At 40.5% G+C, this 25,882-nt stretch overlaps 1 protein-coding gene across 16 annotated transcripts in view; it reads left to right on the top strand.

Annotated features, from left to right (window-relative positions):
• Ppp2r5e (protein phosphatase 2 regulatory subunit B', epsilon) overlaps window positions 1–25,882 on the top strand; it is a 149,604-nt gene that overhangs the window by 64,698 nt on the left and 59,024 nt on the right. For 12 of the 16 annotated variants that reach the window (NM_001106740.1, XM_087552753.1, XM_087552756.1 and 9 more), the window contains 1 exon segment: window positions 16,847–17,043. In NM_001106740.1, the coding sequence (NP_001100210.1) occupies window positions 16,847–17,043 (197 nt within the window). 16 annotated transcript variants of the gene reach the window in all.

Below are 25,882 nucleotides of genomic sequence, written 5' to 3'. Positions count from 1 at the left end.
TACAACTTACTAGATCAACTTTTAAAAATGATACAAGACATGCTATTAAAGTACACAGGGCAAAAGAGTTTTATAAAAGGAATTTAGGAACTGGGTTAAGCATTAATTCTCCCATTGATTACAATTGCTGTCTTTCACTTTTCCTTTTTTGCTTGCAATATTTACCAGTGGCTCAGCTCAGCTGCACACAGATGCCCAAGTCAGGTCAAGCATGCTGAGGAAGGGAGTGCTGGTAGGAATGCTAACTGCCTAAGGAGTCACTGTCAAAGACAGCATACTGACATGGATGCCAATGACTACCACATAGGAATGCATGCATGCTCCCCTCTAAGTGCTGGGTATTCGGAATGCATGCATGCTCCCCTCTAAGTGCTGGGTATTCGGAATGCATGCATGCTCCCCTCTAAGTGCTGGGTATTCGGAATGCATGCATGCTCCCCTCTAAGTGCTGGGTATTCTCCTTATTTCTTGCCACAGTTTGCTCTGAAATTGGTGTTTGTTTCTTGACTGAATACAGTAAGGCGGCCTTTAGTCGGGCAGTGGAGGGAACCATGGTCTACGATTCAGTTTCCCTCATTACTGAATTTAACACATGTGGGCTTCATTTGCCAAGGAGTGGAAGTTTTCATTTGGTGTATATTTTAGTCCAAAGTAGTCTTCATTTTATAGGGCAGGACTATATACATCATTAAGTCTTTTTATTTGGTTTTCTCTCTTTGACCCCTTACCAGTGGTTTCAGTAGATGACTAAGTACTAAGTAAAGCATTTTATGGTTTTTCAGAATATTTTCCCATTTAAGGTGAGGAAACAGTCTAAAGTGTCTTGCTGAGAACAGTTGGGACCTACTGTTGGTCTTATGTGGGTTGTGGAATTCTAATTATTTATTTAGAGACAGGGTCTCACAATGTAGCCCTGGTTGTTCTAAACCTCCCTATGTAGATCAGGCTGGCCTCAAAGACACAGGTATCTTCCTGCTTCTTGCTTCCTGAGTGCTGAGATTGACAGCGGCCCAGTGCATTTCACCAAGAGCAGTTCCAGTAAGATACTGTATTATATAGACAAGAGACCCATAACCTTACTGCTGCTTATTTGCATTCTGGATTTGAAAAGATCTCCCTTAAATTGAATTTGTGCATTTATTTGGCAGTTAAGTTACAGAAATTCAGGATCTCTAGTAGTTTGAATAAGATTGGCCCCCAGAGGCTCATATCTTTGAATGTTTGGTTCCCTACTAGTGGATTGTTTAGGAAGGACTAGAAGGTGTGGCCTTAATGGAGGAGGCGTGTCATTGGGGCTGGGCTCTCAAGTTTCACCCGAAGTTTCACCCGGTCCAGTCTCATTTCCTTTCTCTTGTCGATCAGCTGTGACCTGTCAGCTACTGCTCCCAGGCAATGCTTTCTGCTGCTGTGCTCTCTGCCGTGTGTCATGAGCTCACCCTCTGAAACTAAGCAAGCCCCCAATAACACACTTTCTTTTATAAGTTGACTTGGTCATGCTATCTCTCCACCATGTTAGAATAGTAACTAAGGCAGTGTCTAACTCCCCTTTCTCTCCTTTGTTTTATTTACTCTCTCTACCTCTGCTGCTTTACTTGGTGTTTTCCCTTCCTCCTTTCAAAATGAATCAGTAAAATAATAGAAAAAAATTAACAAACAGATTAAACTAAAATCTGTTTTATTATTGTTGGTATTATTTAACTTGGTTATTCTTTTTTACATTTATTTTTATTATTTCATTTTAAAAAATTTTATGTGTATGGGTATTTTACACACACACACACACACACACACACACACACACACACACACACACGTCTGTATACTGTGTGGGTGCTTGGTGCCCAAGGAAGCCAGAAGAGGGTGTTGGATCTGCTGGACTAAAGTTACAGACAATTGTGAGTTACCATGCAGGTGCTGGGGAACAAACCTAGGTCCCCAGCAAGACAACCAGGGCTCTTAACCACAGACCTTTCTCTCCAGCCCTACATGGCTGTTCCTTTTCAGAGCTTACTTATACTTTCTGCTTTTATTAAGGAAATATTAATTGGTCTTCCTCTCTCCCTTCCTTCTTTTCCTTTTTTTGGTTTTCAAGATAAAGTTTCACTGTGTAGCCCTGGCTGTCTTGGAACTCCTTTGTAGACCAGGCTGGGCTCAAACTCAGAGATCCACCTGCCTCTGCTTCCTGAGTGCTGGGATTAAAGGGCATGTACCATCACCTTTGGATTCCCAGCTTTCTTTTGCTTTTTAATTTTTTCAATTTATATGATTATTGTAAAAATTGGGTGGTACTGGTGGTATCAATTTCTTATAGAATATTTTTCACGGGCTTGAGGTGGCTTCTAGGTATTCTAGGTAGTCCATTTCACCTGCTGATGGTGAGAACAAATGGAGGCTGTGGCTCTGTTTCTCCATCTAACTGCTGCTGTGACCTTGGGTACCAGAGACTTGGTTTCTGTGTACCTTACTTTCTCCATATGTAAACTGTGATTTTTATGACGTAATTTCTGTAAATGTTAACTCAACAATGTATGCCAGCTGCTGTTAGCTTTTGTTGTTGAAGCAGGTTGGCAGTTTCTGACCCGTGCTGAGAGTACTCAGTGAGTGCTAGTTATTAAATAGTACTGCAGTTAACATTTTCTTTTTAGACAGTGTATCGGCTGGGTTTGCCTGAGCTGGATGTGCCAGGCGCCCTGCTTCCCTCCTCCGCATTTCCACACAGGGTTTTGTTTTGCAGTATGACTATGTAGCCCAGGCTGACCTCACACTTGTAATTCCCTTGCCTCAACTTCCAGAATAGTGGGATTGAGGTGTGAGCTTCCATGGCCAGCTTTCACTGTTATATTAGCCTTAATAGAGTTGGCACTCAGGAACTGTGTGAACAGGAGTATTTACATTTCCATCCAGGGATTTTAGTCTAACCAGGTATAAAACAAGGTTGTGGAGCTGTTTGATGTCTTCTTCTGTGTTTTAGACTTTTACTGTTTGTTTGTGGGTGCACATGTGCTGAGGCATTTGTGTATAGGTCAGAGGACAATTTTTAGCAGAGGACAACTCTTTCCTTCCGCTATTCAGGATCCATTGATAGAACTAAGGTATTCAGGCTTGGTAGCAAGCAGCTTACCTATTGTGTCATTCCCGCTGGTCAAGCTGTGTATTCACTTGTATGTGCTCTTAATTTAATTAGTTAAATTAAGAGATTAATTAACTTAAATGGCAATGATTGTGCGTGTTTGTTTTTCTTTTAAAAGTTGTTTTTATAGTGCTAGAGATTTAATGTAGAGCTCATGCATGAGAGGCAAACACTTTCCTACTGCGCTCTACTCCATGCCCTCCAGCGATGATTTCCTTAGGAGATGCTGTATGGTGGTTACTGCATGTCTGATCTCCATATTTAGTAGTTAATGTACCTTTATCATAGTACTCCTGAGAATATCCTTTAAATAACCATTTTAATTTAAAATGGAGATGTATTAGATATGTTGCATATTAAAATAATGCTAATATTTTGGTGTAAATGATTCAACCTGTTCTTAATTTTAAAGTATTGTGGACACTGGTCAGATGTCATAATCTAACTTCATATTCAGTTATTTTGCTTTAATTGTGATCATCCACATGATTCATCAGTGTCTTATGGATTACTTCATGAATATCAGTTGTTAGTAGGTTGGAAAGTGCTTGACATTTTAAAGAAAGTTGAAAGTACCAAAAGTGCCAACCACGGTAATGATCTGTTTTTCTTTAAGGTAAAGAGTGCATTATGATAAATGAGCTGCCAAAATGGCTTTCGAATAAAACTGATGTGTAGTGGGGAATAAGATGCTTCTGAACTAATAACATCTAGAGATGTGCTTGGCTAAATAGTTGAATCTGGTTTAGAAGTCTCAGTTTGAACCGACTCTAGCCGGGAATTACTTTCGTTAGGAGTATAGTAATGTCCATTTGCATGGAAGTGGCAGTGGTCTTCCCGTAACCCATACGATAGTGTCTTGAATGTGATCCCAGTTACAGTTTTGAGCGAATCATGCATGCTTGCTGAAGTTTCCATTTCTGCACTGCAGAGAAATCAAATCTAGTTAGCTCGGTTACATGGCTATTAGGATTATGAAATGGCACAGTCCAGTTTGAGAATGCTTAAAAAGCTTCAGGTCTTCTCTCATGTTCCCGGTAATGTATTCACTTTCTCATTCATGCTAAATATCTTCTTTCCCTGTCTCATGTGCTTCCTTTAACGCCTGTTTCCAGCTGGGCATATTTACTTATGGGACTCTTTTAGACCTTAGGCTGTGCTGGTGCTAACAGACTTAAACACTCAGACTCATCTCATTAAAACTTAGGTGGAACCGACATGTCAGGAATTCCAGGACAAAATGAAATAAGACATTACCCTTCTCTGAAAAGTAAATAAATGGAAACAAGGACTGTGGGAAGCAAGCCAGTGTTGGTGCAGAGGGAATGCTGGCAGGCAGAGAGAACTTACACATCATAGTAAGATCTTTTAAACATCACGAAGTAACAAGCCAGCCGGAGACTCTGATCAACCTTGCATTTTGTCTTTTTGTGTGGTTCAGAGAGGAACTAGATGGCCGCAAGCCTGTCTCATACTGTATTGAAGTCTTTTAAAAACATTAACTCTCACAGACGCGCCACTACCCCTACTGTGTGCTGTAGATTTAGATTAAAAACTAACCCTAGAAACTGGTTAGAATTGTTCACATGACTTTTGGCAGAGGTAGTAGAGTGTGTGTAGGTGGGTGCCTTTCCAGCTCTGTGTGGTAGGGAAATGACTGAACTTCTTTGTGACCCTGCTTCCTATATGCAAATAAGGTCTGTCTCAGCAGTGCCGAGTGAATTAAGGAGTTAATACATCTGAGCTGCTTAGAGTGGTGACTGCAGCAGAGTAAATGCTTACTAAGTTTTTACTATTATTACATACACATGAAATGACTGGGAAAGAATGACTCATTCCGGACTTTCAGAAACTATTCTGAACCAGGAAATGGCTATTTAGAATGTGAATTTTTCTTTTCCTTGCCCTCTGTACCTGACCTGTCCTCACTGACCCTTGCTTATTTTGGTGTCTCATTCAGTAGCAAATGCCTTTGACACTGTTTGTAGTGTTAAAGACATGCCATTTTCAGTAATGGACAGTTTTTGAAACAGGCTGTTCTGACCCCTTTGGATCCACGAGCCCTCTGTACACAAGGCATCTGGCTTCATCACAAGTCTGAAGCACATATTTTTATGTGCTTTCCTAGTGAGCCTGGTGCCTGCTGCACAGATTTAAGCTATGGGAACTTTTAAAATGTAAAAGTGTCACTGAGAATAGTCTCTGACCTTGTTGTACTTAATGACCATTTTCAAGGGACGTTGTCATCTGTGCATGCAGCTTGATAGCTTGAGTGACTTTCCTGCATGGTGGGACAAGAAGTGTCTCAAGATAGACCCGCACGATTGACTTGTGCCTGCCCGACTGCTGTGTTAGCTCACGTGCCTCATCACGGTCGCCCTTCCTCTATCCAAGTTATTATTTCATTCTGAAGTAATGTCAGTGGAGCGTAATGACTGAGCTCAACATTATTTAATTTCAGTGTGGCTTGAACAACTAGATACAGCAACAGAAAAAAGGGAGGGAAAACCGATCATCCCGGCACGTTAGAAATGTTCACTTGTCTGTTTTCTTTCTGTACTGCTGAGGATCCATGTACTCAGGCATCCGCCACTGAGCCATGCCCTCAGAACACATGTTTGCGTTTTCTGTATTTGAGTACCAGATGAAATACTTGGTGTGTGTTCTGTGATCGTTTGTGAAATCCTTGAGCTGTTATTGAGAATTTCTGTTTTAGATTAAATAAAGTTTATCGAGCATTACGTGTGTCCTAGATGGCTTTCGTATGTCCCTTTGTTCACTGCTATCTTTATAATAATCTTACCTATAGGTGCAGTTATCGTTTATGTATGAGATCATAGAGACAGAGGCTCAGCTAAGCGAAGCCAGCTTTGGAATCTAGGCTGTCTTAACTGTCACCCTGCATATTCACAGTTGGTACATGGTGAAGCTGATTTGAGCCCAGGTCTTCTCATTTCAGACTGTTTGGAAGAATGCAGAGTGAGTTTGTTTCCCTCAAGTTCTCAGCCTAGCTTGTCTGAAATCATAAACATTTCCATGATGCTTTTCCAGAATTAGAACTGGCAGACAGACTTCTGAGATAGTGAACTTAGTTGCCCATTTTCGTTTTAGTTTAATAAAACTATGTTTCACTATGTTTAATAAAACTGGCTTGTGTTTTTTTATACCTCATTTGGCTCCTCAATGGAAGATGCAGTTATAAACAATAATAAGTTATTCAAAAGGGAAAGTGGTTTTAAGGGTAACGGAAGAGGGAATGTTTGAACTACTCAGTGTCAAGTTGAGCTAGGTTCTACCTAGGGTCCAAATTGAACATAAAAACACTGAGTTTAGGGAAAACTGGGCCTTAGGAATGCATCATCAGCATGTGTAGGTCTAGACTTCAGTATTGTCTCTGTCCTCAGGAAGCAGTAGCAAAGAAGGGCCTTGGCTGCATATATCTGAGCCAAAGCTAATACCATACTGTACTGTAGAAATATTAAAATGCCTTTCTGTTCTGAAAGTGCTTTCCAGGCACTCTCTTTATTAATGCTCTCCATGTTTTGTACAGTCACATAGTTTACATATATATTGAAATATATATATTTAATTTCTCTATTTCATGTTCAAATAATGCATATTGATATTTCAAGTGGATACTACTTTTCTTAGCATGATACTTCAAATTGTAATTTTGGATTTAGTCAACTAATACCTGGCTTTGCCTTTGTATTTAATATATGTTAAGTAATAGCTGTCCTGTGGAGCACAGGGCAGTGCCATAATTAGGGTCTGTATGACATGCTGTCACTGGGTTTCATTGCTCAGATTATGACTTTAATTATAAATGTAAGCTTTGGTACTTTTGAGATTAAAGGTCATTCCACTCTCCTGAGTCCTGTGTCACTTTCAAGAGCTTAAAGTCTAATGTTTAAACCTCCCAGCTGATGAGTATTTCTAAGCTGGCATTGTAACATTAGATTGATGGTTTTTTTTTTTTTTTGGTATTCTAAATCTGTTTTTAAAAGTTTATGGTGTCTATGAGTAGTCTAGGTGATCAAGTTATAAATTAACAGCTCAGTTGATGGTAATGTGGTATCTGCTTGTCATCCATCTACCCATCCATCTGCCCATCCATCCACCCATTTGTCTGTATGTCTATCCATGCTCTCTCTCCCCATTGTTTCTAGCTTCATATTGTTAAAATAGACAGAGGTTCATCTCGTTCTGAAATGGTTTGAAATGATGTTAATCCTCAAAACAAATGGGAATGCTTAGGCCATTTTTATCCTTTGTAGGAGTAATCTCCAGAGAAAAGATCCTCAATCAATGGTTGAAAATAATGCGTTACTTCACTGGGACATTATTTTGTGTGGGTTGTACCATGTACCTGGATAAGTGCTTCCTGCAAACCTGTAATTCTGATCATTTTTCCCCTCTACTTTACAGTTGTGGTATTTGTTAATTTTTTTTTATTAACTTGAGTATTTCTTATATACATTTCAGTATTTGTTAATTTTTGAAGTTTATTTTATACTTTTGGGTGAAAGGTCAGGCTTCAGTCACACACACTCAAGAAATTTATTGTGTTGATTTCCTTTTATTGTAATTGCTTATGATCTGCTACTTGTATTTAAGCCAGCTACATAAGAGAAGACAGGTTATGATTGTGGATGTGTTCAAATAGATAGCTTTTGCTGTTTGATATTACTGGAATCTGATAATAACAATTTTAATGTGCTTAGAAATACTTGAGAGTTTATTTGAAAAGTGCTTTTAAAATAAGTTTGAAGTTATGTTAAAATATAAGCAATTCCCTACAGAAATCATCATAAAAGGTATAAAGTAGAAAATTTGCTCTCTTGTATCCAGTAGATGCTTGATAAGTCCCTCCCTCCCTCCCTCCCTCCCTCCCTCCCTCCCTCCCTCCCTCCCTCCCTCCCTCTTCCTCTTCCTCTTCTTTTTCTTCTTCTCTTCAAAAAGCACTTCTACTTTTACAGATGACCTTTCATGTAATACATACTCAACCTTTGTAAAATACATCTTCTACTTTACAGATAGGGAAGCTAAGCCCAGGGTTTCTTGGTAAACAGTGAGTCCCAATGTGCTGTGCCACTGTCCGTCCATCATCTCCCACTTCCACTGCAGTCCCACCTACACTCATGGGCTTGGTTTCCCTCTGACTCCTCTGCACTCCTTCCAGATAGAGGACCCTTGCATTGACTGTTCCTCTGAGTGGGATGCTTCCTTGTAGACATATTTGCTGGCCTCCTCCTGTCCTTCCTTTGAATATTTTCTTAAATTTTTTCTTTCAGATGAATGCTATGCTCAAACCTGTACCTTCCAGTTCCAGTCTGCTATGTATATGTAGCCTGCTTTGGTCTGTATATTATTTATTTTCCCTGGAGCATATACATAAAATATAGTAGACTTCTTTAGTATTTTAAACACCTCCCTGCCCCCACCCCACAATCCCCTGGAACATACAGGTTAGGATTTCTGCAAATCTCTGTATATAGCCCAGGTGGCCTTGAATTTGCAGAAATCTACCTGGCTTTGCCTCCTGGGTGCTTGGAATAAAGCCATGCACCGTTATGCTAGGCTCTCCTGTGTCTTTGTGATATCCCTCAGTGGGTATCCATGACTGTCTGGTGAGTGAATGAATGAGTACAAAACTCATGTCCCTTATGCAGGTCTTGTGCAGTCAGGCCTAGCCTGTTCCACGGTCACCTCGCTGAGATGGAACCTACATCTTCACCTTTGTATGGCAGCAGGAGGCCAGCCACCTTTGTATGGCAGGAGGAGGCCAGCCACCTTTGTATGGCAGGAGGAGGCCAGCCACCTTTGTATAGCAGCTCTTACTGAGTCAGCAGCCATCTCCTTAGCTCATACTTTAGTCTTTGTAATTTTAAAAATTTTTTTTATTTTTGGTGTATATTGTTTTGCACCATGTATATGTTTGGTGTCTGAGGAGTCTAGAAGAAGGCATCAGGTCCCACAAAACTACAGTTACTGATAATTATGAGCCACTGTATGGATGCTGGGAATCAAACTTGGGTCCCTTGGAAGAGCATGAAATGCTCATAACTACTCCAGCAACCCTACTGATTAATCTTAAAAAGCTTCTAGTTTTTAATTTTTTGAATGTAGTTTCAGAAAATGAGGCAGTATTTTATTGGATGTTAATAGGAAGAGATGAATCAATGACACACACACATACACCCACACTTTTCATGTAAGCTGGTCTCTACTTTTTACATTCATAAATGTTGCATCATTAAAAGTCAACATAGTTTTAAAATTTGTACTTCAGGACTACAAATAGTGTTTTTTGTTTCGTATTAAGTACATTATTTATGTTTCCTCTATATGAGGCTTAAAATTTTCATTTACAATTGATTTACACAGGGAAATAAAATTCAGTATTCATACTCAAATCTGGCTAGCCATCTTGCCCCAGGGATCCCCTATCTTTGTCCTCTGTTTACCGGGATTGCTAATGACGGTTGTGCCTGGCCAGCTTTACATGGGTTTGGGGCTCCCAACTCCAGTTTTCATGTTTGCATAGCAAATGCAAATCACCCTTAATCTGCTATACTGCTGGTGTGTCCGTCCTTGGAAATAAGTCCTCAGGAAATGGACTAATAATAGAAACGCTAACCTTGGAAGTCAGAGGCTTTGGTGGCTTCGATCCTGTGGTGAGCTGGTAACAGGAAGTGATTTATGCCTATAATTAGGGGTTGAAGAACTTAACAGAATTTCATTTCAAGCTTCAGTGATTACCTTGATGTTAGAAGGTAAAGAGTTGAAAACAAAAAATACTTGTCAGAAGTGTGTGGGCCTGCATATATGTTTGTGTATGCTTGTGTGAGTGCATGTGTGGCCACAGACTTATATCTGTATTTCTTTTCTGTTTATTCTGTTGCAAATATAGTTCTAGAACAACATGAAAGCCTCAAATCAGCATTTTGCTGCTAGGCCACTCCAGTGTATCTTAGTAGTGACCTTTGGATTTTGTTTATAAATTAGACCACATTTGTTTGTTGACTTTGGGAAAGGAAACTGAAGAGGTTCACGAAAGATTAATAATAAACACGTGATGATTATCTAAACTGGGAGGAATAAATAATGTTATTTAAAAACTAAGTTTAGCCATCTGTGTTACTCATTTGTTTAAGACCTGTTGTATGCTTTTCAGTTTTAAAACATAGTATTTTTTAGATTACTCCACTTAGAAAATTCACTGATCATGACAGTGGACAAAATCTGTTTTTAGTTACTGTTATCTATCACAGTCCTTGTCGTCGTCGTCGTCGTCATCATCATCATCATCATCATCATTCATCATCGTCGTTGTCATCATCATTGTCACCTTTTTCTTTGTGGGCCTTATGATAAGACTGTTTTGGGGGCAGGCAGTCAGTAGCTAAGGTCTTACTTATTTGCATGGGATGTTGGACAAAGTGACTTGACTGTTCTGGATATGAATTTCTTCCACTGAAATAGTGGTATTGGACATTCTGAGAGTTAGGGGGAGAATGTGTGTTAGAATCTTAGTACATACTTGCAACAGTAAGTGGTCTTTATTACTATGCTGGTCCTTCTTTTGTGTCTGAGCATTTGAGTTTCTTGTGGCTAATTAATAACCTTGTGTCAGGTTTTTGATAGTGTTGTATTTGTGCTAGCTGTTCTACACAAAGCTATATAGAAAAGTGGGCACTAATAATCAACAGAGTATTTGCAGGCTTCCCATTAGATTGGCAAGAGTTCTGAAAGTATTTATCTCTACATTCAGCTTTTATGACCAAGGCCAAGAAGAAATGCTTTCACTGTTGCAGATGTTTCTCAGGGTCCTTCCTTAGCTTAAGAGACTCAAAGTTTTCCTTGTTGACTGTAGCCAAACAGAAAGAAAAGGGATTTCAGACGTGGAGGGACTGAAGTAAGAATTTTAAAGTTCTTGCTTTAAAACCCGTGGCTTTCAGCCTTGGCTACACAGTGAAGTCATCTGAAATGCTTTTTATAGAATAAGAATGCCTAGCAGTAGAAATGCTATGGTGCCTGTCACCATCCTCATTGAAACAGCAAGTTTGAATACACATGTACAGTAGAGGTGAAGAATTCAGTACTTAGTTAACAGTTTGGATTTGGATTAGGCTTTCTCACTTTGTGTCTTGAAGTATCCTGGATCATGTTTCATTTTGTCTAGTTCCTACTGAACTAGAAGTCTCATTTTATTATTTGATTCGTTTTAAAAACTGGTAGTTGCCCTCTTAGGTTTTGCTTTGTGTGCTTGGCTTTTTGTTTTTTTGTTGTTTTGTTTTTTAAATTTATTTAGTTTGTTTTTGAGACGAATTTCCCCGTGTAGCATTGAATGTTCTGAAACTCACGCTAGATCAGGTCAGCCTCGAACTCCTGAGGCTGAGATTAAAGGCATGTATCACCATAGCCCAGCTGTCTTCTTGTTCAGATAAAGTATTGTTGGCTGTTTTGTGATTGATTAGGTCAAAGTAATTCCTGATGGAAGCTTGCATGATTCTTTCTAGGTTTTCTGAAGTACTTGCTACACAGAGCGTGTTGCTTGAGTCTGTGTTCAGAGATAGCATTGCTGAAAAGGATTTGAACAGACTCCACGGTCAGATAGCTAGGCATTTTATCATCTGCGTAGTGCATTTTTATATCAGACTTTCAGGGTTAAGTATACTTAATAATTTGTATGAAGCATCTTGTTAGAATTGAGGCATTATTTCTAGGTTTCTCTAAGCGTAGACTCATGCCTTAGACAAGGAGAATTCTTACTGATTTTGTTGAAGATTATCAAGGGATTGTCAGAGAAATTGGTAGTATACATGATCAGAGTTAGTTTATTCTAAGGCAAAGTTTAAGAGTGAAGGGGGTCAGAGACTACAGACAGTATCAGGGCTTTTCTGTGCCGGATCTGATTATTTATTTTATCATCTCTCTGCCCTTCCATCTATCAGTTGATTCAGGACATGGTATCATGTATCTAAGGCTAGCCTGGAACTTGCTATGTCCCTGCGGTTGACTTTGAACTCCTTTGAACTTCTGGCTTGTCTGTAAGCCAGAATGAGGAGAGTGGCTATGGTTGCTGTAACCATGGTTATCCTATGGAGTGCTCTGTATATAAAGAGAAACATATCCCTTAATCTGAACTTGCTTTCTCTTGAATATTGTGGTCACTTTTCCATTACATGTCATTCCTGTAGGTTTCTAAATTATTTGTATGTACACACCTTAGGAGAGTTGACTTTTTTTGTGGGTCTCCCCGCTCTTGTGGATCATCAGCTGATTCAATTCACAAAGGCAGTGGGAGCAGAGACAGAGTGGAGGGGTCAGAAATCCTGTGGCTCTGTCTGCACAGTGAATAACCACACTGGGAGCAGCTATCAGGAGGCAGCTCAGCTTTACTTAGGGTGATTCAGTTCCTCTAGAGTCTTGGGGGACTGACTGCAGGGACTTCCAGGATGAGCAAAGGCATACAAACTTAGCTGCTCACTGCATTTCCCTCTTCAGTAGGATGTGTTTAATAAGCCTTCCAGCTTGATATCACCTGATTTGATGGGACCTTACCACAGTATTAACTGGATCAGTTGATTCTCTCCTTTTAAGCCTTGGCATTGGTTGGGAGAGTCATTGTGCTAATGACCTTCATGCTATTACACAACTATATTAATTTCTTGTTATTTCTGGTTATGATTCCATGGGCAGGATGGATGAATTTTGTAGGCCAAACAATACCATTGGATAGATCTATTGATTGCCTGCTTGGGAGTTATTTGATGACCTTATATTTTAACAATTTACATTTTCATCCAATTTTAAGCTACTTCAGAAGTGTTTAGATGTTCAGGTGATTTGGTTTTGGGAAGTAGTAGCAACTGTTACTTACACATTGTGGTCAGAATGTACTATTTGCTGTCTTGTAATTTATGAGGTTTTTCTCTTTTCATGTGCAGGAAAGTACTAGGTACCTAGTCTCTCTTCCCTTTCTTTTTTTTTTTTAAATTAATTTATTTTATTTCATGTGCATTGGTGTTTTGCCTGCATGTATGTCTGTGTGAGGGTGTCAGATCCCCTGGAACTAGAATTACAGATAGTTGTGAGTTGCCATGTGGGTGCATGAGCCAGTGCTAACCACTTAGCCATCTCTCCAGTCCCACTCCTCCCTTTCAAATAAATGTTTCTTGAAAGAGTATATTTGCTTTTAGGAGTGGTCCCATAAATATCAGACTTCTCCTACTTTGTTGAAACCTCCTGGACTACGCAGCACTCCTCCGGTCCTTGCTGTGTCCTATCTTTTTACAACCCACCAGGGCTAGGGCAGTGAGAGCACGGAGACTGGGGCAGCGTAGCTCAGGAGTGCAGTCCATACAGGAAGAGCTTGCTTGGACCATTCCTGCTCCCACCCCCACCCAGGAAGATGGGATGGGAAAGGGAGATGGAGAGACAGGTTTCCCAGGCTGTTGTGAATGCTTGGGTTCATGTTACCCTCCTTAGCCTTCCTGTAGTTAGAAGTAGTCCTTGATCTTCCACTGATTTTATAGCTCAATCTTCAGTTGTGATGGGAAATTTTTTTTTCAGGCTGTTACTATACAAATTGTTTAAAGAACACCCCCGCATCCTGTGGTTTGTCCTGACTGCTCAAGTTCTTTAATGAAGGGAGGCCCTGTTAGAAGAATTTAATCTGTGATAAAGGATGAAGAATAGAAAGCGAAGACTTGCTACCTGGGAAGCTCTGGAGGCAGCTAATGGAGGGCCGTGTGCTAGTTCATGAGTGGGGGAGCCTTGGGAGTGCATTGTGATTCTCCCCTCTTTCTCCTGCTGCAGCATCTTACTCTGCCTTTCTCTATGTGTGTGAGTGCTGCGTGCTGGAGAAGAGTCTAGGCTCCGGAGCCAGACATGTGGGGTTTAAATTGTGTCTCCACGTTTATTAGCTGTATGATTCTGGGCAAGATACCGAATATTTCTATCTTGATTTACTCATCTATTAAGTTAAAAATAGCACCTATTTATGTACATTGTTGTAGAGATTAAATGAGAATAGTGTGTTTAAGTGCTTAGACTAGAGCACAGAGAGTGTACCCAGTACATCCAATAAGTATAAGCTATTATGTCTCATCCAGTAGGTGGATAGCCTGCCTCTGATTTGTCTGTGATGGATCAGTTCACATGAATGAAGAATGGATTCCAGCTGCCTACCATTAAAAAGCTTCTAATGCCAACTGCCTGAATGTTTTGAATTGTTAAATATGTAAATCTATTGAGTGACCACCCAACATTGATTTTGCTTGAATGACTGTTTGCTCTTTAAAAAGCTGTCATTTGGGCTGGAGAGGTGGCTCAGCGGGTAAGAGCACTGACTGCTCTTCCAGAGGTCCTGAGTTCAATTCCCAGCAACCACATGGTGGCTCACAACCATCTGTAATGAGATCTGATGCCCTCTTCTGGTGTGTCTGAAGACAGCTACAGTGTACTTATCTATAATAAATGAATAAATCTTTTAAAAAAAAAGCTGTCATTCACTGATGCTTTAGACTTCTTACGTACTTGTGAGCATTCTCTGCGTGGATAGTCTAGTTTGGGGCCTTTGCTAAATCTGTGGTAGCAGAATTTGGATTAAGTAAGACAACCAGAAGGTTCTCTTTTAAAAATGTTCCTATCAACTTCAGTTTGTGCCACTCCAGTACTCCTGGGTGTAGGGCCATCCTTTTAATCACCCTTGACCTACCAGGAGCCACATCCTTAAAAAAAAATCGACTTTTCCTCCCCTAGAAGCTACCAGCTGTGGACTAACTCCTCTGTTACGGTTTCGAACTCCCCCTTACCCCATGTAGACTGCTAACTGGCTTGGTGGTGCACAGGCATCCACAGCTGCTCTGAGTTTATGAATACATGGTCCTCCCAGGTCCAGAAGACAGTTTTGCTCTGGTCTTCTCTGATGCCTGGCTTTCAGAATCTTTCTGCCCTCCTGTCTTCCTGAATGGTCCCTGGTGCTTGGGGAGGGAGGTTGATATGGGTATTCCATTGTAGCCGAACACCCCACAAGCACTCTGCATTTCTGACAATGTTCTCACTAAAAACAAAACCAAAAACTGTTGAGTGTGTGCAGTGTGCATGCGTGTGCTTTCCACATAACACCTGGGGATGTCAGGATTCTTTTCTGGAGTCCGTTCTCTCCTTCCACCATGTGTATCCTAGACTTTGGATTCAGATAGTCAGGCTTGATAAAAAGATCTTTCACTGCTTAACTACCTTGCCACCACCCCATCACCCCCTTTTAAAGAGTCTCATGTAGCCCGTGCTGGCTTCAAACTTGAGGATGCTCTTGAAGTCTTGGTCTCTACTGCTTACCTTTCCTAAGTGCAGGGAGTATGAGCCAGTGCCACCGCCTGTTGTTTTGTGCATGTTGGGAATTAGGAGCAAGAGCCTGGTGAGTGCTAGGCAAGTGCTCTACGCACTGAGCTGTATCCCCAGGGGCCCTAATCTGCTCTTGTTTGAAAAGAGAACAGATACCTATTCTGAGAACATTTAACAATTTTAAAGTTACATTTATTAATTTTTTGTGCATGCATATATGGGTGGATACATGTATTCCATAGCACACATGTAGAGGGCAGAAGGTAAATTACAGAGAGCCGTGCTGGCTCCAAGGACTAAACTAAGATGCCAGGCTTGTGGAAAATACCTTTCCGTCCTTAGCCAGTTTGCTGGCCCTCTGAGAACAGGTTCATAAAGATGGCAGTAGATTCTCCTCACTGCCAAAGAAGAGCATGGGCTAAAAGTTGTAGATCCAAGTGTAATTGGTTCTTGTGTTTCCACTTCTCATTTGTGCTTTTTGTACGTGCGTGCGTGCTTGTGTGTGTGTGTGTGTGTGTGTGTGTGTGTGTGTGTGTGTACGTGCACGTGCATATGCAGGCCAGAGGTCAACTTTGGGTTTGTTCCTAAGAAGCTTTTCACCTTGTTATTTGAGACAGCATCTCTCACAGGAACCCAGGCCCAGCAGCAAACGAGGCTGGCAGGCCTTAGGAATCCTCCTGCCTTTTTGTCTCCCCAGCACTGGGTTACAGATGAGCACTGTCATGCCTGGCTCTTCTGTGATGGGGTAAGAACCTGGGTTCTCATGATTGTGGAGAGCATTTTCCCAACTGAGCTGTCTCCCCAGCATTGCTGTACTAGTTGGCATTATTTCATTTGCTTGCTTTTCCAAGTTTCTTTGACAAAGCATCGTTATGGGGCCCAAACCAAAATAAAACAAAAACAGAACAAATAAAAAACAAACCCACAAGCAGCTATGCTTTAAACATGAAGGATGTCAGCATGAAGCAAATAGACTGACATTTCTGCTTTGAAATCATTTAGTAAATGAATTTAAACTAACTGAAAACTTGTGGCTTCATTTTGTAAGGGCAAGTTCAACCTTTCTCAGTGATTTTTGGATATTAAGGACACACTGGGGTGTTTTGGGTTAAACGTTGCTTTAACTTGCAGACTGCTCTTAGAATTTAGTCAGTCTTCAGCAGACAAAGTAACTTGTGTTGTGCTTTCAGACATGAGGTCTCTGATGTGGTGCTTACCATGTCTCCTGCTACCTATGTGTGATGGTAACAAGAACACTGTTGTCTTGTTCTTTTGAGTTTGCTTTTGAAGTAACTTTCACAGAGAATTCCTGTTGCCTAGAAATTGATGACAGACTTACACCATTTCCTCTTTTTTTCTTAGACGTTCCAACCTCAGAGCAGCCTGAACTGTTCCTAAAGAAACTTCAGCAGTGCTGTGTCATTTTTGACTTCATGGACACGCTATCTGATCTTAAAATGAAAGAATACAAGCGCTCCACTCTTAATGAACTGGTGGACTACATTACAATAAGCAGAGGCTGTCTGACAGAGCAGACTTACCCTGAAGTAGTTAGAATGGTGAGTTTCCTTTTCCGCCGCTGACACTTTTAAGCATCTTCCATAGCCACTCATGGGTGTATTGATTGCAGTGAGGTCACCGAGGTCTTCTTGACAAACAAAAACCAGCCTCCTGAGAGCTAGATGCCAGCAGTCAGCGCAGCACTAGGATTTGAAGAACAGGATTTCAGGACGATGAAACCCAGAGCGTCCCACCGCCTGCAGCTGGGAGAAGTGACGTCAGAGCATGAAGCTGAGGGCCAGGGTGCCATGGATCTCTGCCAAGACACTAGAGAATCAACCAGTGTTAGAGCTGATTGAAACAATTCAAGCCTGTTGAGTATCTTAACTTGTACCATCTCTACATTGTGGCACATTAGAAATGGCATCATACTTAATAAAATTATAACATAGAGAATCCAGTTAAGGCCTCTTTTGGCTTTATAATGAATCTCTCTCATTGTAATTTCCTTGAAATCAGGAGTAATGCCTTTTATGGTGTTAGAACAATAGCACTGTATGTGATCTTTAGGAATTACAGGAAGAGACAGTATTTGTATAATGCAAACAATTATGTTCTTACTGTGTTAGTAATTACATTAGCTTTTTTAAAATTGAGCTGAAATCTGACTATTAGGTCTCTGTGATGTGGTTGCCTTCCTTGGCATCCTAGAAGATTATAGAGCGAGAGGCTGTTGTTCAGGGGAGGACATTGGGAGGAAGGGAGGAGACAGTGCAACTCTAGAGGTTTAAGGGGCTAAGCCTTATTGGGAGCCTGTTAGAGGAACAGGCACAAAAGGAATGCCTGCTCACCATCTCCAAGGACCTTGAGAGGTGAGCTTTTAAGGGATTGGTATGTGGCATCCACATGTACACTCCAAGGGGAATGAAGACAAATATATATGACAGTACACACATATACGTATTGGATTTGTTTTATTTTGCAGGAATATATTATCGAGTGTTTTTTAAATGACTGTTACCATTGCTGCTTCTGAGTAGTGGTTTTCAACACAGAGCATTAATGCCTCATGGGACATTTGGCAGTGTCCAGACTGATTTTTGTAGTCATGTCAATATGGGAAGAAAGCATGTCCAGCAACTACTGGGTAGAGGTACAGATATAGTGCTAAGGATTTTAAATGAAGGCAAGAAAGCTACACAAGGAAAGGTGATCTAGTCTCAAAATTAGCTCTTGCACTGCTGGACAGTCCTGCTTCTGAGGGTAGGTCCTTTCTAAACCTCCCAGTCAAACATTAGCATCTTCTCTTGCCTACCTGTGCTCTGCAAAGCATGCTCTCTGGGTGTTAGCTTACCTGTGTGTTCACAGATAACCAGTGTAGTTTTCTTCTACGACCTTCTGTGAGAATAAGATATACTGGTATAGCTGCATTATTTTTGTAAACACACCAATAGTGTCTGCACACACTTTCTGTATATTCCATCTCTTAGCAGTTTTCAGTACATAGGAAGCTACATTGTTTATAACTAGTCAGTATTTTATTGGATAAGTGTATTGTGTTTAACCGGCATCCTATAGGTGGCCTTGTAAACCCATAGTTCATCCTTTTATAAGAACACCTATATGTTGAATCATTTCATTCTTTCTTTTTTTAAGATTATGGGCTTTTACTTTTCACAACAAAATTGAGAGGAAAGTACAAAGACTTTCTATTTGCCTCAATTCCCAGTCACGTGTGGTCTCTGCTGTCCCAAACGGCACATTTTCAGAATTGATCAACTACACTGGGGTACTGTAATCACTCAGAATCTGTAGTTTACTTCAGGGTTCATGCTTGACGCTATGCGTTTTTTGGATTTGGATAAAACAATGACAAAAATGCATCATACTCTACCACACAGAGGAGCTTCATGCTGCCCTTCTTTCTCTCTTAGGAACCAATGACCTTGTCCCTGACTTCATAGGGATTTTCTAGGACACGTTAGCTGCCCTCTTCACATTAGCTTCCTTAATGTCTTTTCATTCTTGTTTTAATTTTTGAGATGGGATTGAGTATAGTAGCACAGGTTAGCCTGGAAATTGTTATGTAGCCCAGGCTGATCTTCAGCTCTCAGCACTCTGCATCAGTCTCCCTAGTGTGGGAGTGCAGATGTGAACTATCATACTCCGCCAGCTCAGTGTCATTAGTGCTCAGGAACAGTCCATTGTGTGAGTGCTGCAGCCTTTCCATTGGCCTGGGAACTTAGTCTCACCTGTATTTTGGCAGTTATAACTAAAGCACCTCTGGAAATCTGTGCACATTTGTGTGGGGTGTATATTTTCAGCCACTTTGGATAGATAGTGAGGTCTTAACCTAAGTATTTTGTAAGTCACTGACAAACTTAACATTCAGAGTGGCTGTCCTAATTGGCTTCCTGCCAGAAATGAACATTCCATTGCCTCATATCTTTATCACATTTGCTTTCTGTCCCTTCCCCTTTTGCCCCTTCATGTAGGTTCTGGCCCCTCATTTTTTTTTTAAATTTATTTATGTATTATATATATGTACACTGTAGCTGTCTTCAGACACACCAGAAGAGGGCACCAGATCTTACAGATGGTCGTGAGCCACCATGTGGTTTCTGGGATTTGAACTCAGGACCTCTGGAAGAGCAGTTGGTGCTCTACACCACTGAGTCACTTCTCCAGCCTGTGGCCCCTCATTGTTATTCTCATTTTCCCCAATGGGCTGGCTTACAGGGCCACTGTTTGTGAGAAACCCAGGGCTTTCTCCTTCCTTTAGTTCCCCTGCTTCTTGGCAGTCACTCATATGGAATATACTGCTTTTATTCTCCACACATGCGTCTAACTTTTCCAGTTAAGCGCTAAGTATCCCAGAGAGGAGTTGTCCCGCATGTCTTAGTCGGCTCTGGAATGCCTCTTAGCTGAGCCTAACTGATTACAGCTCTGAATTATGATGAAGATGGTGTATCATTCAATTATATTGAGTCATTAAACCTGGTATTTAACATAATGTAAAAAAGTCTTCCATTTTTGTGGATCAGCTTATCCTAAACCAGCTTTAGTTTCCTAAGAGAGTCCATCTTTTTGTGGCCTACATTCCCCTTTCGCTTTTCTCTTTAAGCCATTTATGTTTGTTTTAAGACATTCTTGAGCCTCGCTTTAGCATTTTTACATGTTTGAATATGTAACATCTTTACTTGAAAGTCAGCTTTATGTAGTGTTCTCAGATGTACGTTTATCTTTATCTGTAATTTATAAAATTTGTTAGCTATTCATTTGCTATGGTTCTTATGTAATCTGGGCTATTTATAGAATTTATGTTAGAATAGAGAGTGAACCCTTCTGGGCCAAGGGCCACTTTTGCCTATCCTTACTTGCTTTATTACTGTGAATTACTTATCTTTGGGGTTCTCAGTTTCACATAATGCTGAGAGCCCTTCCTAAATAAATGGCTGTTCTGTGTGTACATTGGTGTTCTGAGTACTTCAGCATGTGTGTACAGGCTAACTGTGCATACTGCTTTGTAAGAAGGCTTAGAACCAAAGGCTACCTTGGTACTCCTTGTATCCCCCAGGTCACCCTATTTTGCCACCTCTAAGGTCCTTCTGTGTACAAAGTCTGGTCCTGCTTATCTCCCTGTGTCATAACTCTTGGAGGGGTGAGGGGGTTGTGAAGATAGCAGTAATGTATGTAAATTTCTTAGAATGCTTAGTGAACAGCATTCTTATGCTGTGCTATTAGATGCTTGAATTTGCATGGTCCATGTTTGCACATTTTATATTTTTTATTAGTTAAATGTATTTTGTTCATTGCCTCAGTTTCTCTCAAATTCCGTAGCTCAAGGATGATCCTGTCTGGTGAGTAGTAACTGTCCCTACCCGCTCCTCTTTCTTGTTATTGTGAAATGAAACTACTTCACCAGAATGAGGAAGTGGTAGTGTTTTTAATTAAATGCTAATGAAATATGCTAGGTGGTTTTGAAAACAGGGATGAGTAGTGAAACAGAATGACATGGTATGGTGTCAGCCTTAATACTAAAAGCTTAGTCAACTTGTTAGGATCTGTACTTGGAGAGTTGGTTTTCTTGTGAGGGGCAATGGAGTCGAGAGAAAGTAAGATATGAGTTGAGGAAGCCATTTTTATCATCTAAGCTAAGTCTTGGGTAACACCCATAGGCTACTAGAATGAAAGAAAAACATTTTATGGGTAAATACAGTCAACAGTATGACATACAATTTACCTTGAGGAGAACATTTATAGGGAAAAGAGCCTTAGGGAGAGCATGTGGAAGTGTCCCTGTCCTTATTACTCATTTCCACTAGTGATGGGACTTTTTTTTCAAGCCTCAGTTTCTCCGATTGTTAAGGGAGGGAGCTGCTGATATCTCAGATCCTTCCAGTTCTGAAGTGGATGGATGGCTTTTGATCAGCACTGTCCAAGTTATTTAGAATGACTTTCTCAAGGTTTACTAATCACTTTCCAAAGCAGTTGCTTACTTAGGTAAGTGGTTTATTTTATAATTTTGTGGTGTCTTCTCTAATAGAAAAAGGTATGATCTTAAGTTGCTTTGGGTCTTGCTGTATTCCGTTCTGTATTGTCTCTAGGGTGAAGCTTTTGTCGTTACAGCTTACGCATGCGTGCACCCCCCCCCCCCCATGCCATACTAATACTAATCTGTCTTTTTGGTACTGTTGCATGTATCTATTTGAAATATTTCTTAGATTTTTTTGATCTTCAAGTAATCTATTAGTTTTTATTTATAAATTTGAACTGTTTTATTTTGTATTCTTTGTATTTGCATATCTTTTGTAAAAATAATTCATTTGAGTGTACTCCAAATGTGGCATGTATTCTTGTTGGTGAAAGCATTGACTTTGTTAATTCTATGTACTATTCATTGAATGACTCAGTGTAATGCTTTTAATTTAAAAAAAAAAAATGGTGGTGTTGAATGTCAATCCCAAGACATGATGAATTCCAGGTGAACATTCCAACACTAATCTGTATTCCCAGCCTTTGGTTAGTTTGTTTGAGACAGGACCTCTGTGTGTCGCGTAGACTGGCCTAAGCCAGTGTCAGTTTATGATCTTCAAGCCATAGCCTCTTCCCAAGTGCCAAGGTTATGTGCGTATGACACCATATCTAGCTTAGATGCTTATTTTTTGATGACTGAAAAAATTGGTTGTTTTCTGACAATTGTAGAAAGTGTAATGTGGACAAATTAAAAGATGCCATACTAATAGAATTATTTATTAGGTAAGGAAGAGAGAAGGTTTGGTGGGGTGCTCATGCAGACTATCCAGAATGTGTAAAGCCTTAGTAGGGTATGAAGAGATTTTCCAGGTTGCTGAGCTACTAGGGAATTCTGAAACCACTTACGTACAGGGGCTATACAGTGTTGTGTTGTAGCATTAACAGCGTGTGTTTATATGCATGTGTACCCCCCCCTCCTGTGTGTGTGTGTGTGTGTGTGTGTGTGTGTGTGTGTGTGTCTGTGCATGTGCTTTCAGTGGGAACATGGTAGTCTTAGCAGTGTTAATGCATGTTGATTTGCGCAAGTATCTTATGGACAGTGGAGGCCTACTACAGGCTTGAAGTAGAAGAGTGAGGGTGGTATTGATATTTTAACAGCAATAGAACAGCTAGTGTGGCAAAGGCAGGATCAGTAGTAAGTGTTAAAGTTAGAGAACACGTGTAGCCCTAAGCCAAGAGGTGATAAGGTAGAGAAGGAACGAAGAGTTAACTTTTGAGGGTCACCTAAAACTGCAAGTGAAGCCATTTTCTGTTTGTTTGGTTATTTTGGGAGGGGAGGGAGATTAGATGGCTGTGTTGTGTGGCTCTTGTGGTGTAAGGTGGTTGTGGTCCTTGTGGTGCTTCTGCTGAGATACAGCGAGCAGTAGGGAGAACAGAGTTTGGTTGGAAGCTAAGGAGTTGAGGGCTTTGCTATTGTTGTTGACTGAAGCCAAATATAAAAAGGTACCTGTAGAATTGGTTGCTGTCAGCACGGAGGCTGGCAGGTTGCAGGGACAGAGATGGGGCTCTATGCTCTCTGTGCCATGGTCCAGGTGGGAGCAAGTTGGTTGAGGAGTATTGGTTGAGGATGAGGAAGGTGAGACCATGGTGACACAGTGATTTCTCAGACTGCAGTGGGACCTAGGATATGCTGGCTTCATTTGAGTAAAATCTTACTATTTTTCTGTAAAAAACCACACAACTTTATCATATGGTCACTGCGGTTATTATTCTTATAGTTTGCTTTTATGACTTGATTAGTCTTGGTTTCAGGCCTACATTGTTCCCAGTGTGTGGTTAAATCTCTGAATACTGAGATTGAGGTTATATAAGATTTAGAATTAATGCAGCTTTAGTATAAATTATATTGAAAAGTCTTTTCTTTCTATTGAGATCTTTCCTTGAGTCCTTCATATTATTTCTTGGCCACTGCTAATGCTTTCACATTATAAGTGTCACTTGGTTATCTAAATGCTTATTTTAAAAAAATGTATTCTTTGATTTAACTGAAAATCATAGCTCTGATCAGCCTCTTAATAGAATAATATAGTTTTGTGGAGAATTAGGAATTAATTCTCAGTTAAGGTCTTTAAAATCTGCCCAGAGGTTAGGCTTCACTCCATACCCTGTTGACTGAATGATAGATGATTTCTTGTTATTACTGTAGCATTGACTGATTAAATGCATGTAGCATTGGGAATGGTAAGGAACGAGAATGTAAGAACTTGTCATTTGTCATGGCTTTGATAAGAGAATGTACTTATATCCTGGCTAGAGTTTGCTTTGGAGGTCTATGAGAGAGGTGTTTGCTAACTGAAGTTACTGGGGAGTTTTAAGAATGGGTAAGTTCAAGATACTTGTGTAGAAGCACCTCAGAAGGAAGACCTCAGAAGCATATTAGAAATGTACAACTTCTTGGTACATAGGAGAGCTTATGGTTAAATATTGAAGATCACCAGAAGACATTTTAGAAAGAGCAGAAAGTATCGACTAGGCAAGGCCAGAAGCATTAGCGTTTGCCATTTGTCAGAGGAACAGACACCAATAGGTACTTTGCCTTTTCCTTAAGCTGTCGTCCTGTGCTTGTCTGGTTAATGTTCCCTTAGCAATATTTGTTGACTTGGAGAACACATAGATTTATTTCATGAGGTCACTGAGCTCTCTGATATTGATATTGCAATTTTTTCTGTGTGTGTGTGTTCTATTTTTTTTTAATTTTTTTATTTTGTGTGTGTGTGGGAGGAAAGAGTCTCAAATAGCTTAAATTTGATTTTGACATATGTACATTAACTGTCTACATTAGGTGTCTAGGTGAGGGCGTCTAAACATGAAGTTTGGGAGGAGTGTAACTTGTATCAGCAACTAAAGCTGTTAATGCAGTTGTCGAATGACTTCCCCAGTGCAACCACCTGGGCCTGGCCCTGCTCTGTGAAGAGGTCTTTCTCTTTGCCTTTGCTGGGGATTGAACCCAGGAAGGGGTGAATGTTGTACTTCCCCCACTGAAACTGTACCTCCAGCTCACATGGGAAGACTTTTGGTGGTGTGTTCAGTATTGTAAATACACACATGTCCACACACACGTTATACCATATGTATAGTTCAGATTTTCTGTTTGAATATTTTTATTAGCATGCATCAATTCAGTTTCATTATAGCATTTTCATACACTTACCTATTTTAATCAGAATCTTTCCTGGCTTCTGTTGCTCGCCCTGGTTTCACTTCTGCCAATTCTTCCCACCTTGCTCTGCTTCTGCCTTCGTATCTTTTTCCTTTTGCGGGGCATGGGGGTTCAGGGAATTTGAGTTGAGTTTTGACAAGAGAGTGGACAGGGATGTAGGGGATTGTTTGCAGGTTCCTGGGCGCCTCACCATTGACTGCACACTGAAGGAAATGCCTTCTTCCCCCATCAGCTGTTAACTACATATAATCCTCTTGGAGGACTGGGGTCCAGTGAGTGCCTTTTGCTCCCGCGGCAGCATGTCCAGCCCTGCATAGATTGCCGAGAGTAGAAGAGTGAAACAGTCGTTCCCTGTCCTGAAGACAGCATTCCATACTAGTTCCTACCGCATCCAGCTCTTCCTATTCCTTCTCTGATAGTCCCTGGTCCTTGGAGGAGGTGATTCAGATGTCCTGTTTATAGCTGGATGTGTTCACCAGTCATTTATCCTTAAAAAAAAATCCTGCTGGAAAGATGCCTCAGTAGTTAAGAGTCCTGACTGCTTATACATGGTACAAGAGCACATAGTGCCTGACAGCCTTCTATAACTCCAGTCCTGGGGGATCTGATATCTTCTTCTGACCTCTGAGGACAACCACACACATGGTGTACAACTGCATATGAAAGCAAAATACCCATACATATAAAAATAAATAATCTCTTTTTAAAAAGGTGTGTGTGTGTGTGTGTGTGTGTGTGTGTGACTGTGTGACTGTGTGACTGTGTGACTGTGTGACTATGTGACTATGTGACTGTGTAGAGCTTTGTATATATAAAATGAAGGTGCCTCAGGAGGCCAGAAGAGAGTATTGATCCTCTGGAGCTGAAGTTACAGGTGAGTGAGCTGCCTGACATGGGTGCTGGGAATCAAACTTGGATCTTTTGTAAGAGTAGAATAGACTATTAACTGTTGAGCCATCTTTCTAATCCTAGACATTTATTCTTTTCTCTTATATTTTCCCTTTTTCTTTCCTTTCCTTTTTTTAGATTTATGTGTATTAATGTTTATATATATATATATATGTGTGTGTGTGTGTGTGTGTGTGTGTGTGTGTGTGTGTGTGTGTGTGTTTGTATACACAGTTTGTGCCTGGTGTCTGCAGAAGTCAGGAAAGGGTATTGGGTCCCCTGCTACTGGAGTTACAGATGGTTATAAGCCGCCT

Source organism: Rattus norvegicus, chromosome 6 (assembly GCF_021556685.1).
Source record: "Rattus norvegicus strain SHRSP/BbbUtx chromosome 6, alternate assembly SHRSP_T2T, whole genome shotgun sequence".
Classification (NCBI taxonomy): Eukaryota; Metazoa; Chordata; class Mammalia; order Rodentia; family Muridae; genus Rattus; species Rattus norvegicus.
This window is presented reverse-complemented; position numbering and strand designations above follow the sequence as displayed.